Raw genomic sequence first — 18,291 nt, forward strand, 5'->3', positions numbered from 1 at the left:
TGTAAATGTGCATATGTGACCATGAGACAATGATCAGTCTAACCTGCGTAGTTGCTGAGGCCCTTCCTCTTCTTTCTCCTCCAGTAGAGCCAGATGCTGAAGCCCATGAGAATGACCCAGCAAGCCCCTCCAATACCGGCGATAAAGGCAGGTTGCTTCACCACATCAGTGATCTGCTCTGTGATGCTGTTGTTTCGGTTTCCATGTATAACCACGTCCCGGAATTCCTTACCTGAGGGCACGGGGATAAACAGGCAACATTAGTGTTATTGTGGATAGATAGTTACCGGAGAGAAGATCAGGAAATAAAAAAGCTGTGCTTCAAGGTGAGTGCAAAATATCCCCACCACCCCCTGTCATACTGACGGGCTTGAAATTTTGCACTTTTCCACTGACCAGATATGACACCCACAGATACATCAAGACAGGGTTAGGGCTGGATTAAGCTCAAAGAAAGTAGGTCTGATGAATTTTGCCTGAGATATTGACCAAGGGAGCAGGACACGGATCTAAAGGATGTGCAGTGAAATATAATGTACAGACTGAAAAATACAAAGCCTGAAAGCTTATAGCAAACCCCCAGGTGAGCAGGTTGTTTGCTAAGCTCGGCCCCTAATTCACTCCTTTGCCGGTAAAACACACCATGTGAAATGAGAGGAGAGGATCTTGGTCTGTATTGATCTCCAATCGCAGCTCATCCTGACTAGACTGCATGACACTATTTTCTTGGAGCATGATAAGACTCGGAGCACAAACAAATGTTGCCTCACATTGACAGGAACAAATACGCACTCATAAAACGCACATACCATATGTGCATGCATGCGAAGCTGCACAAATGCTCTTCATCTTTTATATTACTGTGCAACCACATAAAAAATACACCCATCCACAGACACACGAACACGCAAGATATTATATTTGCAAGCTCGGGGCTCTGCTCTCGGAGATGGATTATGTGAGTGACACTGGGGAAATAAGAACATGCTACAGGCCAAGCCATCAGTTATGGGTCAAATCAGGCACAATCTGCCTCAGCTCCACATAAATCATACGTGGTCAGGCCACATATGAAAATAGTACAATTTTAACAATATTATCCATTTGGGCATTCCTAGTATAGGAAAACATTTACACTATTTGTTCCTTTGCTGGAGTAATACATTCTTCTTTGTGAATACTGATGGTGACATGATGGGAAAAACTTGGATGTTGTGATTGCTATTTTATCAGTCCACCTTACCAATGATGATAGACTGAGGTTCACTCTTGACTCCAACCCCTGCACTTGTGCTGGCAGCAACCTCCACCCGGTACACCACTCCCACCTGCAGCCCGCCAACCACCACTGAGCGTATGGCTGCATCCACTGTCTTATTCACGTGGAAACGTGTCTCATTCCCTAGACACCAGATCTAAAGAAAGAAAAACGGGAAAAATAGAGTGGCACTTGATTCTATTTGGCTTTGATAAGTTCAATGCAAATCCATGTTGACTCGCTGAGACAAACCTTATACTCTTGGATGATGCCGTTCTGGTGGTCTGGTGGAGGGGGATCCCAGGAGATGCTAATGGAAGTGCTGTTCTGGTTTCCCACAGTCAGGACTGTTACCTGCTGAGGAGCGGCACTGGGAGCTGAAAGAGGAGGCACAAAGTAACCAGGTCAACAATCAAATGCACTATTCTGCAGCTCAGCAGAACAGTAAGTAGTCCCTTAGAAACAAGAATACTGGGATGCACAGCAGTATTGTACATCTGCATGTGTTTGAACAGGAGCTCATAAATATGCAAGCACAAGTGCACATACACAAAACCAGACACACACATTCAGACACACACACCTACTTTTCCGAGGAATGTTATTCTTCGGGGATGGCACAGGTGGCTGAAGGCTGTCAAGATGTCTCATTAGAGGGGGATTTACATGAAGACCAGGGGAGGTCTGACATGGCTATAGCCTTTCTTTTACGTTTCACTATGATTTAATATCTCATCCTGTGCTCCAGCCTGGTGGATTTGCACAGACAATACTGGTATTGATTTGTGGAATGAAGGTCTGGCACAGTCAGGCAGGTGCTCTCAGTCAGGCTACGACTGCTACACTGAGCGAGCCAGGGTGGCAAGCGGGTCAACGAGCTTATAGGATGAAGCGCAGACAAGAAGGAAATATGACAAAAAGACACATTTTAGGGGAAGGAAACAAGGCCTCCGTAAACATATTGACTGATTCTATCGATCAGCCAGATGAAACTAAAGCCAGTAGGTGAGGATCAGCGGGAAGCTTCAGAGCGAGGCACATCTAAATGAATCGGCTTTACGTCCACAGGCGGACTAGAGAGTGGATAGAAACAAGACAAGTCCAAGCTGTCCTCGCTCTCTTGTTATTCTTATGGCAACAATCGTCTGACCCCACATGGGGGTAACAGAGGAAAAATAAATAACAGTTGGCCCAACTGGAAATAACGTTTTAAAAATAATGTTTTCTCATTTCCGCAGTGGCTGGCAGGAGAGCGGCACCACAGCAGAATACTGACAGGTCAATTACTCCTGGGCTGCCTCTCCCTCACCTCGCCTCCATCCAAAATGGCACGTGTCACCCTGTAAATCTGTGCTCATCCCTCAGCTCGATTGGCCACGCCGGCCCCCAGAGAGCCAGAAGGCCCTGGCATGGTGGAAGATGAATGGGTCCAATGATGAACCCAACACCTTGGCTAGATTAGAAGCAATCTACCACGGGAGCATCTGATCAACCATCATGCTTACGGCTCTCCAACGCTGCATTACATCCAGGTGACAAAGTGCTGGACTGGTGCGTGGCAGAAATCAGAGACAATGTCGTTCAAAGTTAATGCCATGAATGATTTAGCTGCTTATTATCATGCATATTTGTGCTAAACAATATACATTTTTCAATAGAGGCCCCCAGAGGCTGTCTTAATAGAGCCATTAGCGGAGTGATGTATTGCAGGCAGGAATGTGACCCCCCTGTCTCTCTCACGCACACACAGTGCTGAGCTGCATGATGGAGGAAAACAAACATATCATATCTAGCTAATGAAAGGCAGTGGGTGGTGTGAGGAGACCTGTGGCCCTTCCCCAGAGATATCCGTCAACATGGATGAAGATCTGTCAACTACAATGAACATTTCCACAAACATAAATTATTTCCTTCCCCCCTAAATAAGCAATATTTTGCATAAAAGATGGGCATCCTTAGTGACTTCTTATACAATCATTCAATGGGAATCAGGTGGCAACCAGAGTTCATTTATCAGCTATGACACGACTGTCCAGATGGAGAGTGAGAAGATGTGTTAAAAAGGAGGAGGGAGACTACAAAGATGGACGCAGCACCGGAGCGCTGTGCCTACTGTAACCCTGTATCCATCTGGAGCTACTCTGGGGATATTCTAATTGTGTTAGCTAATGGACAACCCAGGTTTTAATCACCCTCTGATCAAGACTTCTCTATCCATCTAGCTGCCCTTCTTAGTAGTCCCAGGGTCTCCGAGGAGCCTAGAGCTGTGTGTTTGACGGCGTATCAGCTATGACCAGGCAGAGCAGCGGGCTTGTGACAGAAATAGAAAGTGGTCGAGCTCTCTGAGGGACTGGGATGCAGATAGAGCAGAAGCACGGAGCGTTATCAACATTGGTAATAGCTGGGACATGCAGGTTCTGGAGGCCGTGGGGAGAAGGTGGTGTCCTGGCATGTTGGTGTTTTCTGCATGTGTGTGTTAGTGTTGGGGACAGCTATAATGTGATGGCAGTTCCGCTACAGCAGTGCGTGCAGTGGCTGGCCACAGGAGATATGGTCCCTCTGAGAAAGGGAAAATAAATGGGCCTGTCACTCGGACAGGATGTGAACTGTCTCCCATACATGCAGGCGTAAATATGCTGTGGCACGATGGGCTTTGTCTCAAGTATATGGAGTCTGTATTTGTCTCTTTGTGCTGCTCTACGCATGTACTGAGTGTCTTTCCTTCAGATCACATCAAAATTTTATTTCAGTTATTAGACTCGAAGGTTGAAGCAGTGCTTTTGGACGCATTTCTATTTTGGCATAGGTCAAAATAGTAAATTCATCCAAACACAGACCTTTGTGTGTGTTTGTTTCTGTGTGATATTGTGCCACACTGCTCTGTGGCCCTGTCAGAGCCTGTATGAATCAAGCTCCGGGCGACAGATCATCTTCGCAGGAGGAAGTGTGTGCTGCCTCCAATCACAGCTCAGGCCTGTGGCTGCTGGGTGATGGATTAGAAGAAGTTTGGCACTAACACCACCAATCACAAACAAACAAAAAAAAGCACAGCAGGAAGGTCAGACAGACCGGCACAAACATGCAGCCAGGCACACACGCATTCACACGTATACCCCTCGACTCTCAGTGTCAGTGTGATATTATGACAAAAACCAACATGAAAGCAGTCTACGGGGTCATGTGTAACCCGTCAACCCACATTTGTAGGGGACTCACAACTGTTTGAATCCCTATGTTGTTTTACTCCTGACATAAAATACAAAATACTCAGTATGTTCTTCTTTTTCATACCTTCTTCTGTTGTCCGTGCTGTTCTGGATTCACTGTCCATGCCTTGAAACTCGTTGAAATAAGGACGGACCTTGATCTCGTACACAATGCCCTTTTTGAGCGCGGAGAGTATGACGCTGCGCTCAGAAGGGACTTTCACATCCTGGGTCTGCCAGGGTCCTGGTGAAGGCAGTCCTGATGTCTGTCTGTACAGAACTCTGTAACCCTGGATGAACTGGGACTGACGATCAACCTGAGAAAGGGAATGAAGACAGGATTACTGTTGTGTTTTAGTGCAAAAAGAACAGTGCTCAGGAGATTGGTAGATGCTAACTTGGGCCAGCCAATAGGTAATAAAAGAGGATGTTTTGTTTGGCAATGTATTTCTGCCTCACAGGATTGCATTCATGACACTTTAGAGGCTGTTGCTGGTTTAATGGGCCTTTTATCACCAGCTATGACACACTTAGCTCAATTAACACCCTGACATTACCTCATACACCCAGCAACAAGCCCAAATTGTTCCCACTTCGATTAAAAACACTTTCTGTAATGCCACTTTAAAGGACACATGCATGTCTCCTATCTATTATGAATTCTAACTAGTGACAGTGAAAAGCAGCCTCCCACCCCCACATCTAAGATGGGCTGTGGGTATTAGAATGTCATGCAGCAACTCATACAGACACCCTGGGGACATGAGGAGAATACACAGCAGAGGCGATAACAACAGATCTGTCCCATAGAAAAGACAGAGAGACTGGAATTCTGATAGCCTCCTGCAACTCACAAAGGACCCCTCCGTTAAAACTTGGACCCATTTAGCTAGACAGAAAATGCTGAATTTATGCAGAGGAGGAACAGGCGCATAACTCACTGTAATGGCTTGTTAACAGTAGAAGAAGTGAGCAGGGCTTTGAAGTGGGATATTAAGCAGCTGTTTTTCGCAAGTGTAGCCAGAGTAAATCAGCAAAATGGATCCCCTGCTTGGTGCGGGACTTTTATTAATGGAATGATTTGGGAATATAAAAGCTCTCTGAGAGTGGCCCCTATGTTTACTGAAAGGGCCCCTGATTGATTAGGTAGCCATGTTTTGTGTCGATTGTACATTACAATCATAAAGCAATGCTTTAGCTACCAGACCTTGGGTGAGACTTATTATAGGGGTCAATAAACATGTCACCAGGAAAACTGCTAATGTGGTCCATTTGAAAATGGAAACAGGCCACTAAGTGATAGGTGTATACCGTAAACGCCTGCTGTGATTCATAGCACCACAAACAAAAAATTAACATGCAGATAGCTACATTGTATAACCACCTTGGCCTTGGATAATATATAGCCATGTTGTCCTCATTAGCATACAATTAAATAAAAGAAAACATGAGTCTGTATCTGTTTTTAAATTTTTTCACATTTAATAAAACAGCCTAATTTTGGAACATAATGTGATTCTTGTTGTGAGGCAAACACCAAAATATGCACATACATATGGTGGAAAAGCAGGTGTGTTGCTTGCTAAATGAGTGTTAAAGAAGATTAATGCATCATCTCTTGAGAGTACGAAAACAGGAAAACTCAGATTCACAAAATGTAGTTCAACCCGAAACATTATCCTCAATCTAATTCCATCTGTGCAAAGTCTTTGTTTTAAGAAGGAAGCAGCTGAAGATATACGGAAGATTGATGAACAACCAGATGTGTTTGACATCTCTTTTGATGGTTAAGAGAAACATTTTTTCAGCTATTTGATGTTCTGTTACTTTTAAGTCACCAATTACAATATTTCAAAGCTGCAGTCTCTGGGAACAACCGGACTAAAATTCCCTGACATAAAACAAATGGAAGCCTCGAGGCGCACCTTTTTGGCTTCAAAGAAGGATCTTAGAATACAAACCATCCTGACTTAACGACTCAATTTTACAAAATCCAATATGTAAAAAGATTGCAGAGAGATGAGAAAAAAACACACAGAAATCGGACAAATTTATATATCTAAGTTCTTCCATTTTGAAGCCTTGAGCTGAACAAATGAAAATGATGTACTTACTGAAAGTATAGAAGTAGTTAAATATATTTGTGTGTGCAAAAAAACAAGCTGCACTTACCGTCCATGTGACCTGAATGGCTGTGGGACTCAGGACAACTGGGTTGTGCAGCCGAACTATGACCTCACCGAGCTCCTTCTGTACGTGCCTATGGTCGACACCTTGGGCTGGAGGACTTATATCTATAAGAGAGACAGAAGAAAAGAAAATGAGAAAAAGAAAGACACTTGGTTTTCACAAGAGTTCAATCAGTTTCAGACATATTTGATGGGAGATGGACACGATGACACTATTTTCTAGCTCATTTCCCATTTTTCACATGTACATATTTCAAGTTACAAGCAATATAAAAAGAACTCCAGTGTATGAGATACTGTGTTTGGTTGAAGCGAGACGCATTTTAAATTATTTATTGGAGGGAGGCAAAAAACTAGCCAGAGAAATTATGTTTTAAAAAATGCATCATTCAGACAACCGAACACGGTCATGAATCACAGGTCACATTAAAGGGCAAGCCAAGCCAAACACAGTTAAAAAAAGAAAAAAAAAAAGAGTGAAAAATCAATTTGTCATCAATGCATGCCATTGTCAATAAACGCGTCTCTATATCAACTCAAGACCTTCACCTCAGCATGAGAGAGATATGCTGCATTTAAATTGACTCAAGTTTTTTCTAATATGCTCTTGGCTTGCATTTGACAGAGCTTGGCCAAAGCTTTATTTCTTTTTATTGTTTTTTGCCGGGGACTCATCATATCAGTGTAATCTGGAGACTGTGGTCTGTCCAGTACCGTAATCAAATCTTCTTTGGGTTTGGAGGCAGTCATTTTCTCCCACTGTGATCATTAACATAGCAATGATAGCAGTAACTCTGTTAGGCCATCCAAAAGTAGACATGCTTATTTTACATAATTGCTAAAGTGTAGCCTTAATGAGCTGGGCTTGGATGGAGAATTTGACCTCTGGAAAGTTCTGTGGTGTTTCAATATAGCTATTCATTGCAGATTGCTGAGAGGGGCTGATAAGTATCACACTTTGAAGGCGAGCACAGTAACCTTCCCCTATCAGTAGAAACTGAAATTATATATAGCAAAAAAAGAAGACCACACCACCGAAAGTGTTTATGACATGTTCAGATATAACTACACATGTATTCAATAAACACTGTCAATATAATGAATTCCTTTGATAGCAACGTTATGTTAGGTACCTTGTGTTCTGACAGGTTCAGACATGGGGCTTGGATCACTCAGGCCCTGGCTGTTGACGGCTCGGACCATGAACAAGTAGATGGTATTGGGGCGCAGACCTTTGACCGTGAACTGGGTGGTTTTGACATGATCTGCTACTGTTTGCCAGCTGTTGCTCACTGATTGACTGAAATGGAAGGAGAAAAATTGTTTTCACATGGTACAACTTCTTATTTTGACCATGCAATCCATAGCATACCAAGGGTATGAACTAGTGAGGGTTTGGATTTTACTGGTAAAACGAACCTGAATGCTTCAATGACATAAGAGGAGACAGGTGATGCTCCAGCCATCCCAGGCTGCCAGGACAAAGACACGCTGTTCTTGGTGACATCTGTGACCTGAGGTTTAGATGGCGGGCCTGGAAGCTCATTATCATCGTGTTTTTTCATGACAATCACTCCACCTGATTCTGAATGGAGAGACCGAAAAAAATAACACTTTTATTCATGAAAACTGCTGACTTGTTGATTTGTTTTCTGTAAATAAAATTCATGGAATCATTACACCATCTTGTACCTTTGACTTCCAAGAAAGCACTCCATGATGTTTCACCGCTGGAGCTGGTAGCCACACATGTGTAGATCCCAGAGTCTGAAAGCTGGTTTAAAGTAGACATGCATATATGAATAAACAAACACACAACTAAGAGCATCAACACACAGAGCTTAATGACACCACTAATGACAATCTTGGTGCCATTTTATTCTACACATTCTGAGAGCAGTAGCAATGACTGAATATATGTTATCTTGCCATCGCTTAAACAATGAAAAGCAATGGGGCGACTTCATGAGCTAGCCCTGTGCTGGCCAAATTGTGTGTCATTTGTGAGTGCCTCAAAGTGCTGACGCTAATTTCCTAATGAATTCCATTTTCTACTCACCACCCTTCCATCACTTTCCCACTCCCCCTCCTTATTACCCCACTGTCCTGCCGACCACAACAAAGCCAGGCTAATCAACTTAGGGTGGGCTGCTGAAACCCCCTGGACCGATGACAGCTGGCCTGTCTCTCCATCCCTCTTAGAAACTTTAGTTGTTTGTTGGTCTTTGTCCCTGTGCCTTCCTTCCATTTATTAAATAACATGTCAGCGGTCGGCAGCTTTGTCAAGCGTAATAGATATTCCACTGAGGCCTCTGAGTGGGGAAAGGAACACGTGAGCATTTTAAATTTAATCTACTCTAAACGTGTACGTGTGTACACATGTGTGCATATACCCGTAAGTGCATACATGTTTCTATGCTACAGCTGGAGTCCATCCAACCCTGCACAGCTGAGCCCAGTTGGAGCTGCCGTGCCTCTAAGTGATACTATCAAACAATAACAAAAAATCAATGCTGCCTCTTCATTGCTTTAAGGCATTTTGCTACCTTGCTCCTCAAAGTTATGCTTAAGCCATGTCCCACTGAATTTTACAAAAGCTTGTATCCTGCAGTGCTGCAGGCATTCTCATACAAATGCATATAACCGTATAACATTCTTAAATTAAGATACTTAAACAAGGCCAAAAAGGAAATAGAGTGGTGATGAAGTGTGAATCTTAAAGGGAGCTGGCAAAAAACTATTTCAGCTAAACTAATTTGACGAATATTACATTGGCACAGAGGCACAAAGTGATAGGTAGTCATTCTTTACACTAATAGGACCAATAAAATCTTTTACCTTGACGTTTTTTATCTGCAGGCTGCCCAGCTCCTGCAGGGACATGCGGGCGTCCTTTCCCAGCAGACTGACCCCATCCTTCAGCCAGCTGACGGAGGGGATGGGGTCTCCCGATGCCTGGCACTTCAACAGTGCCACACTTTCCACCCCAAGTGTCTGATTGGATGGGCCTTGGCGAATGATGGGTGGCGGCCTGTCTGTGAGCACTGTGATACAAAGACAGAAATGTGACGATATTATCCATACCATACTGAGGTTCAGATGGAAATCTGTGTTCACATAGGGTGCCTGACTGTCACATAAACTCAGTGACATCATTGATCATAAAATGCACTGGGGGTGGATGTGGGTATCTATCATAAAGTAGACTATTTTCTCTGCAGGTCTTGTAATTGCACCACAGAACAATGACCATATCCTGTCTTTCCATGAAGCAGGGAAAAACAGCTGAGTAGCGTTTTCTAGTTCCATTGATGTGGCAGAGGGATGCTAAGCAGTTTCCAGTTACTGCCTGGGTAGCCTTATTTTTATACTCTAGACTTTGTGGTACAGCTTAGCGGTGATACTCTTAACTATTGACTCACTGTGGTTCATATAAGTAGTTCGTTATGTGAACTGGGGGCACAGCCAAAGGTAAAATTCAAATATGACATGTTACTGAATAGGGTGTAAACAGAGTGAGGGGTAGTATCTTAACATCAAATAATCATCAGTCCTTTTATATTTTGTTCTAATTTCTCCTCAGGTGAATGCTAATGCTGTGATGAATTCCATTCACATGCGCAAATTCATTTGTTATAATGTGCCAAAAAAGCCTGTGGGTTCCTTCAGTGAAATAGTGCGTATGTCAGAGGTGATCCCAGAGAGAGTTAGCACTCTAGCACACAGGCAGTTTATATATTTAGAGTTGAATAATGTGGAGTCCCCCTGGCATCACAGAACCCACATTAATTAGAAGGTATGGATTAATGATGTCAGACCTGCAGGGGCTAATTACCAAGTCTACCTCAGTAACCTTTCAACACATTATCACACCCTCGTTTCCACCCCTATTTCCACTCTAGCAGCTACATCTGACAAAAGGAAGTGCTTCCAAGTATTACACTTCTGCTGTGTTAGAGACGCCCCTCGCTTTAGGTCACGTAAGAGAGAAAAGAGAAAAAACGAGCAGAAACCCAAAAACTATCTAACATGAGCCAAATCGTATTTCAGATATAGTTTAATTAGGAAAAAATGCAATAATATGAATTTAAAAGTGATGATGAAAATCAGAAACTAAGCCGAGGGATCATTCACAGCACCTGCTGCTAGCCAAGGACTCAATATGCTGTATGTGTTCTGTCTACCATTGCCTTCACCTAAAGATTAACAACAATATTATAAGCAGATTAAAGCCTTTGTTTCACTAAAATATAATGCATTTATCTTTGTAATGTTTTTAGTTAAGTCTATTAAGCAGAGACAGCCAGCTATCCAGGGTTTTGATGCTCCTCTATGTGTTGATGTACTGTAGGAGTGACAGAGGGAGGAGACAAGGCTCAACTAAGGCCTTGGGTCTCTGGATCAGGAATTTCTCATTACAGATCTCCTTGAACGCCACAGACTGTTGTCAGAGCTCATGGCAGTAAATCAGAAGAAGACTGCAGCAGGTGTGGCCATGACCTGACGGTGACCTGGCCCTACTGCACTCTTTCCTCAAATCTCTCCTTTTATTTTAGACCTGCCTAAAACCCTTCTTGTTAACATGCCTTTTGCTATAAATACTTGTTAAAAAAAAAAAAAAAGAATGAAATGGTTTACTGTTGATAAGTATTTGGCTGTGAAATGTGTTGATATGTTCTTCCAGGCAACTGAAGGACATTCATTTTGTATGTGCAATAGAACCAATCCTATTTCAAACCAAATGTTGAAAAACAGTGTTCCTGTAGTGCTTTTAATCTTTCTGCTAGCAGGTACTTCAACGGACGTATGGGTGGCCGTCACATCTTGCCATCACTACAGCTGAGCAGATTAGATGCTCCCACATATTTCATTCCACAGGAAACCATTGTCACTCAATCATGTCCCCTCTCTTTCTCTGTGTCTCTCTTGCTCTTGCTCTCGCCCTCACACACATACATCCTTGCACCTCGCCCACTCACCCAAAACACTGATCATTAAACTTGAAGGAACTCAAGGGCAAAGCTTTATTTCCTTTCCAAAAGGAAAAGTAGAAAATGTTAATTAAATTTTGTCAGAAAAAGAGTAATGAAACTAAAAGCATACTGCAAAAACACAGTAACTGAAGGTCATGGGCATACTGACATTTTTCAAACCAAAGCTGAATGTTTTCCTGCACATGTGATAACAACAGCAACAAAAATGTGCTTTTGTACCTATTGTAGACTTTCACAGGTGTAAGAGGCCACATTTATTTTTTCACAGTTAAACCTTGACAAACTATACTCAAATATTTGTTGCCGGTATAAATCATTTGTTTGTTAAAATGCACCAATTTCTCCACATTTACAGTGGTGCTGAGGTGTGTGTTAGTGTACTGGCAAGGAAGAAATTGCCAGTCGGTTTTCCCTCACCATCTGTGACCTCCAGTTGAGCCTTGGCGAGGATACTGCCTGCAACGGTCAGGGCCTGGCAGATATAGTAACCAGCATCTGCCCTCTGCACAGATGAGATGGTGAGGTCTCCGCTGGGTGACACCGAGAAGCGACTGCTTGGCTGCTGGGGTTGGTTGGGAAAGAGCAAATTCTGCAGGAAAACGTACAAGCAGGCAATTAGTGAGAACATGGATCCAGTACAGCCTGGAAATACATGCACGCACACGCACACACACACACAAAAACACACAAAAACTACCCAACATGTATTCATTTTGATGACTTGGTTTCATACTTATTCTTCTGCCAAGCCAAAGGCTCCACTGTGTTATGAAGGCAACTTTTGCTCTTGTTGGCTTCAAGACTGCTTTTCTTTTCTGCTTCAATACCACAGCAGTTTTGAGCTGCTCATTTACCCACAGAGACAACTCCATACTAGTTGAGCTAATGCTGACAAAGTACAGCTAAAAGACAGCTAAAGAGGAAGGGTTATTAATCCCACATATCTCACGGTAAATAACCAAGATCAGAGGACTGATGACACAGATAAATTATCACCTCTACTTCATTCTTTATTAGCTATGCAGCCACTTAATCCCAGCTCTTTCTTTGTATTTGTGATCCGCAAATACATTAGCTTGATTTAATTACACCTAATCACTTTAATGCAACAAAGGAGGTTGTTTTTTTTATTTTTAATTAGGCTCTACACATCTCTAGCTCATGAGAGATGTACACTCCATTATCCTCAAGCTTGAGGAATAAGGCCTTTCTGCCATTTAATTACTCAACTGAATTAGCTTTAATTTGTTCTCTAAATAAATACCTTCTCACATTTATACGTCAGTGTAGGTGGGGTACAGAAAGCATAGATGTGCAGAGATGGCGAGGGCGTGCAACTGCTTGTACAAAGGTGTTTGTAGTACATTCATTTCGAAAGGCTCATATATAATGACAATGTGAGACACACGCTGGACATAAATCTGATCTATCTAAACAAGTTCACAACATGACTCAGCGTTACTGAGTCACAAGCTTTAGGTCACACATTGGTAAGGGGTAAAGTGGGTGAGTATTACACCAAATGTTTGTGAGGACATGTAAGCATGTGTCTCACGTCTGTTCACTCTTTCAAGAGAACTTTGCTGTAATTGTTGGCCTGCAGGCTACGAGTGTGTGTGTGTGTGTGTGTGTGTGTGTGTGTGTGTGTGTGTGTGTGTGTGTGTGTGTGTGTGTGTGTGTGTGTGTGTGTGTGTGTGTTGTGTGTGTTTGAACCTTAGCCAGAGCTGAATCATATCTCTGGCTCATCTACAAGCCCCAACAGGCTGCTAATTGGCACTGTTGTTGAGTGTTGTGAGGACACCCAGGTATTTGAATGGGTTATCTGCTTGAATGAGGGATAGGATCGTTCTTATCAGTGCAGGGTCACAGGAAACCGATTAGCACTTTGCCAGGCACGCTGTCGCTTGATGGCTCCTGAGAACAAAGGTGTATCTGTGTCTGTAATAAAGATACTGATGTCAGATAGTGTAGTTTGCAGGAGTGCGTGTGCATGTGTGTGCATGTGTGTGTGTGTGTGTGTGTGTGTGTGTGTGTGTGTGTGTGTGTGTGGCAGGAGACTCAAAGGTACTCAGCAATCCACAAGACGCACAGAAGATAACGAACGCTGACGACTAAGATTGCAATACATTTCCACATGTATGAAATAAATAATAATGCAAAAAATGTATTATAAAACGATGTTTTCAACAAACTGGTTTGTGTGAGAATGTCCACTCTTACCTGACTCCCCTCCTTCTGCCAGAAGACAGCAGGCTGAGGGTTTCCTTTGGTTTCACATGGGAAGGTGGCAGTGCGGCCTTGAGCCACTATTTGGTCCCTTGGGCGGATGACAAACTGGGGAGCAGCTAAAGTCAAAGGGCAGAAACACCAGTGTTAATAGAGCAGTGGTACAAAGAGAGGCCAAACATAAGGGCTGGAGATTAGCAGGGCTTGGGGATTTCAAGCAAAAACAAGCAGTATACCACACGGTCAAATCAAAATGGGAGTGCCGTACAGAGCTTCCATGCAGCGTTTGTCAATCTTTCGCTTTCTAATGGCTCTGAACAGAGGAAGGACACCAATGACTATCATGACTATTATTGCCATGGTAACCAGGTTGGCCATTCATCCAGGTGAGGCTGAGGCTGAATGAATGACATTTATATTTGAGACAACACAAAGGCACACCCATGCCCTGGAAACATCCAACACTATGAACAGTTATAGACATTAATGGGTTAATCATGTCTGACTTTCCATAAGTAAGATTAAGTCTGCATCAGTATGCATCTCATAGAAAAGTCAAGATCTGAAGTGGCTCAGTACTTCTGATCAAAGTTGTATCAACAGGGAGTAAGCGACAGACAACACTATTTCTGTGTTTTCCTCTCCATCAAACAGAGAAAAGGCTCGAGAAGCTATCAGACTTTGAATTCTTAGTGTGAAGCTTTCTCAGTCAATATTCATGACTCCATCAGGAGCCAGACCAGTTGTCACACACTCGCAGTCTGGACGGAGTGAGACATTTCTGACTGACAACTTGGCAGATGCAGTTCAATAATAAAGAGAGAGGATTTTTCGAGATTAAATACAAGTTATTTTGGTGTGCAGTGTGACCTGTCTTTGCTCCCTGTCCGCTCCCTGTGGGGTAGTTGAGGGAAGCCGGATTTCACATCACCCCTTCCTCACATTTCCACATGTTCAAGACATGACTCTTCACAGGACAATTAACAAGCAAAGGCTGGTGAATCCGAGTGCATAGCTGGGGTAATACCAGAAGTTTCCTTTCCTAGGTTTTTAATTAATTACAACAGATATGTTAATATTGATAATATTGTCAATAGTAGAAACATTTATTAAGGATTTCTGTTTTTATCTAAAATAATCAAAAACTTCAGTGTCCTGCATATGGATGACAGCAAAGAAGCAAATACTTTTTATCCTTAGTCCATAGTCTATGTTTATGAACAAACAGTTACCTGGACTCAAATTTCTCACACAGTGTCTATATGCTCATCCTAAGTACAACTGCAGAATATTACCACAATTATCTCAGCCGCAAAGCTAGATCTCTGGAAATGTCTGAACTTGACCTGAGGTAATTTATTGCATGACCCAAGACCTCTACTTGTTTATTCGCTGGGGGTCTTAGTCCCATGTTTGCCAAGATAAAACATCAACGACACGTTCCTTACAGGAGGAATCATGGTTCAAGCAGAGATAATGAAAGTCAACAAATGAATGATTTTGAGTAAGTGCAGACAAAGGATTGTTGTAAAATTCTATAACAAAAGAAAATTCAGAATTGTTGCAATGCAACATCTTGCACCCTTTCTGTTTCTTTTGATTTTCTTTGTAAGTCTTTTCACTGACAAGCCAGCTGGTTCCAGTAAGGCCAAACTCTTCCCATTTGGCTGGTTTCTGCATGTAATCCCGTTTTGGGGGTGTGTATTTGTCAAAGATACACACAGTTGGGAATGGTACAGATGGCTACAGATTTAGTGCCTTCCCGTTTGGCCTTCTGCAGCTTGGATATCTCGTGGCTCTCACAATGCTGGGCCTGATACAGAGCTCCTAAATCATGCTCTGGCAAGGACTCAGTTCCCTCCCTCCACTTCCTCTGCTCTGTTCCATCCCACACACTGCATTACTAACTAGTCACTAAAAAAATAAGGTTTAACACCTCACAGACTGGTCCCTATCACTGCTGCGCTCGGCCTTGTCCTTTCTCACATTCTCTCCTCAGTATCTCCTTCTTTTCCATTCTCATACTCTGTTGATGCACAAACAATCAATTGTATTTATGTAAGAGGTTCCCAAACTCATTTCCATATCAATGATACTGTCAAACAGAATTAACTCATGTGAATGTTTTAGAGTTTAATAATCTTCTATTAACTTGTATAGATGATTTTTGCAGCTGAATGTCAAAATCGGAAAAAAAGATAGATTTACAAAACTTAATAGATAAAATAAATCTGTTAATAAATTTGTGAATCAGCCAAAAACTTGGCATCATCCATCTTTTTGTAACTGATACGCTAATTAAGTATGTTTCCTACTGCACTTGACTGTTCGAACAACTGATACCAGATCAAAACATCAACGGTATCTATCAAAGCTGTAGTTTTGGCTTGTTACTTTTCACTGCTGGCCTGGGATTAACCTTGGGGTCATTCTATACCTTCATCCCTACATTAAATCTCCCTTTCTATATTCAAAATTCCTTTGGAAAAGGAATAAAACACTTGGAAATGTGAGGGGGTGGACCTTAAAAAGGAGAGGGAGGCCTACAGAGAAGGACAGATCAAAAACTCAGACAAATCAAGAGGAAGTCAGTGTGTGACAGTTTCACAGCTCAGGGCTAACTCACACTGGCCCTGTTTTTGAGACCCTTAATGACATGTGAGAGGCTCCTTCCTGTCTCCTCCTGAGGAAACACATGATCAGGTGCCCATATTTAATTCATGACAAGCCACAACTGCCTGGTTTGGAGAGGGCTCCGCATTAAAACAGCAGTCAGGGTGAAAAGAACAAATGGACAGAGAGAAAGACATCCATTCAGTACACCCAGGCACACAGACTAAGAAGCATTTCTTTTTCCTTTAAAATATCACGTTCAATCATATTTTATTCAGAAGTCGACGGCAATTACCGTCTCTTCCCACAGGCAGAGTGAATGTGTAATTTCCTCCATCTCCTTGAAAGCTGACAGTTTGACAATTGCAGAGCAGCCACTGCTGTTTTGGCAACCAGTCCTGCCGGCAGTGTCTGGTTATTTTTTTCTGCCAGTCAAGCCTGTCTCGACAAACACTTGTGCTATTCTTTTCCTCTCCCTTCTTTGTCCCACCGCATGTTTCGTGTTCCTTCATTCCTCCTGTTTCTACTCTCAGAAAGCTCACCTTTCTCTCCAGATGCCTATTTCTACTCACTTCCTCCAACAATTCAACATCTTAAGTGTGTCATATTTGGTTCTGCCTTGACCTTCCCCCAATCCATAGGGGAAATACAATGAGATCCCCAGCTCTGTGTCGTGGGGCTCAGAAGGAGAGAAGCTCGTCCAAAACAAACAGATCTCAGCTTTGTGTTCCAAAAATCCACAGATGGCCTCAAGACTTGCAAGTTAAACACGTCCTGGACCATATGAGATGACAATGTCTGAGACTTCAGACTGCCAGTCTACTCAGTCATTGTGAAGGGCAGGGTCCAGAATCCATAGAGCCTTCAGTTTAGTGCTACACTGGTTACGGAAACTTTTATGTTCTTGATAAGTCTGTGCTGTAGGATGGTGTTGTTGAAACCCAGCTGCCGGTTGAGATCAAGTGCAATTGATAGAAATACAAACCTACAAAAAAGAATGTGCAATTGCCAAAGACAATTATTTGGTATATTTTGTGGCTGTTGTTCACACTGTGGAATTTAAAACACTAGAGGATATACTAAATAATGCTTTCTTTATCTAAAATAAGCTTCATCATGTTGATGTTAATATAGATTACGATAGATTCTATGTATTTAATTAAGTTTAAAACATATGGATACTGAGAAAACATAGAATACATATGAAAATAAAGTGTTACCTTGGAGCTTTGACTAAACTTTCTGTGAAGTTGCTGCAAAGAAAATAAGTGCAGCTGGCTATATTGCGCTGGGTACACATCACATCCAACAAAGCAACAGACCTGGTCTAATAGGCCATTAGTGTTTTAGTAATCCAGCTGTAACATACAAATACAAAACTATACGCAAACAATAATTCTAAGGGTACACAATGTGATGTGACACATGTGTTAGTTAAATGCGCTAATGTTAAAGCAACAGTAATTGATTGTCAAGCAGTCAAATGCAGTAATGTGTATGGAGAGGGCATGCAGGATGGATTCAAATCAGAAGGATGGTACTTACCGACAGGGCGAGCTGGAGACACAACAATGGAGGAGTGGATACACAAAAGAAAGAAAAAAAGACATACAAACATATAAAACAAGAAAAGACGAACAAAACGAACATATAATAAAAATAGGACAAAAAGAAATCAAAGTCAGAATGAATGACATGTTGTGTTGGGGCCAACACATTTCTGGCACAGGCCAAGCATGGCAGAGAGGATCCAGTAGCTTTTGTCCACTGGACAGTTTTATTGATAAGCTCTAAGCCTCTGTTTC

The 18,291-nt window shown here is 42.4% G+C and overlaps 1 protein-coding gene across 7 annotated transcripts in view; it reads right to left on the minus strand.

The window, feature by feature from the left end:
* Positions 1–18,291, minus strand: part of robo2 (roundabout, axon guidance receptor, homolog 2 (Drosophila)) — a 293,914-nt gene that overhangs the window by 28,102 nt on the left and 247,521 nt on the right. For 6 of the 7 annotated variants that reach the window (XM_054596738.1, XM_054598804.1, XM_054599566.1 and 3 more), the window contains 11 exons: positions 13,868–13,992; positions 12,065–12,236; positions 9,492–9,697; positions 8,346–8,427; positions 8,073–8,238; positions 7,787–7,953; positions 6,637–6,758; positions 4,550–4,781; positions 1,511–1,635; positions 1,239–1,415; positions 44–227 (listed from right to left, as the gene is read on the minus strand). In XM_054596738.1, the coding sequence (XP_054452713.1) occupies positions 44–227; positions 1,239–1,415; positions 1,511–1,635; positions 4,550–4,781; positions 6,637–6,758; positions 7,787–7,953; positions 8,073–8,238; positions 8,346–8,427; positions 9,492–9,697; positions 12,065–12,236; positions 13,868–13,992 (1,758 nt within the window). Of the gene's footprint in view, positions 1–43; positions 233–1,238; positions 1,416–1,510; positions 1,636–4,549; positions 4,782–6,636; positions 6,759–7,786; positions 7,954–8,072; positions 8,239–8,345; positions 8,428–9,491; positions 9,698–12,064; positions 12,237–13,867; positions 13,993–18,291 lie in introns of all 7 variants that reach the window. The other variant, XM_054597416.1, reaches the window with a different exon arrangement.

The sequence above is a fragment of the Anoplopoma fimbria genome, chromosome 1 (genome assembly GCF_027596085.1).
Source record: "Anoplopoma fimbria isolate UVic2021 breed Golden Eagle Sablefish chromosome 1, Afim_UVic_2022, whole genome shotgun sequence".
NCBI classification, from domain to species: Eukaryota; Metazoa; Chordata; class Actinopteri; order Perciformes; family Anoplopomatidae; genus Anoplopoma; species Anoplopoma fimbria.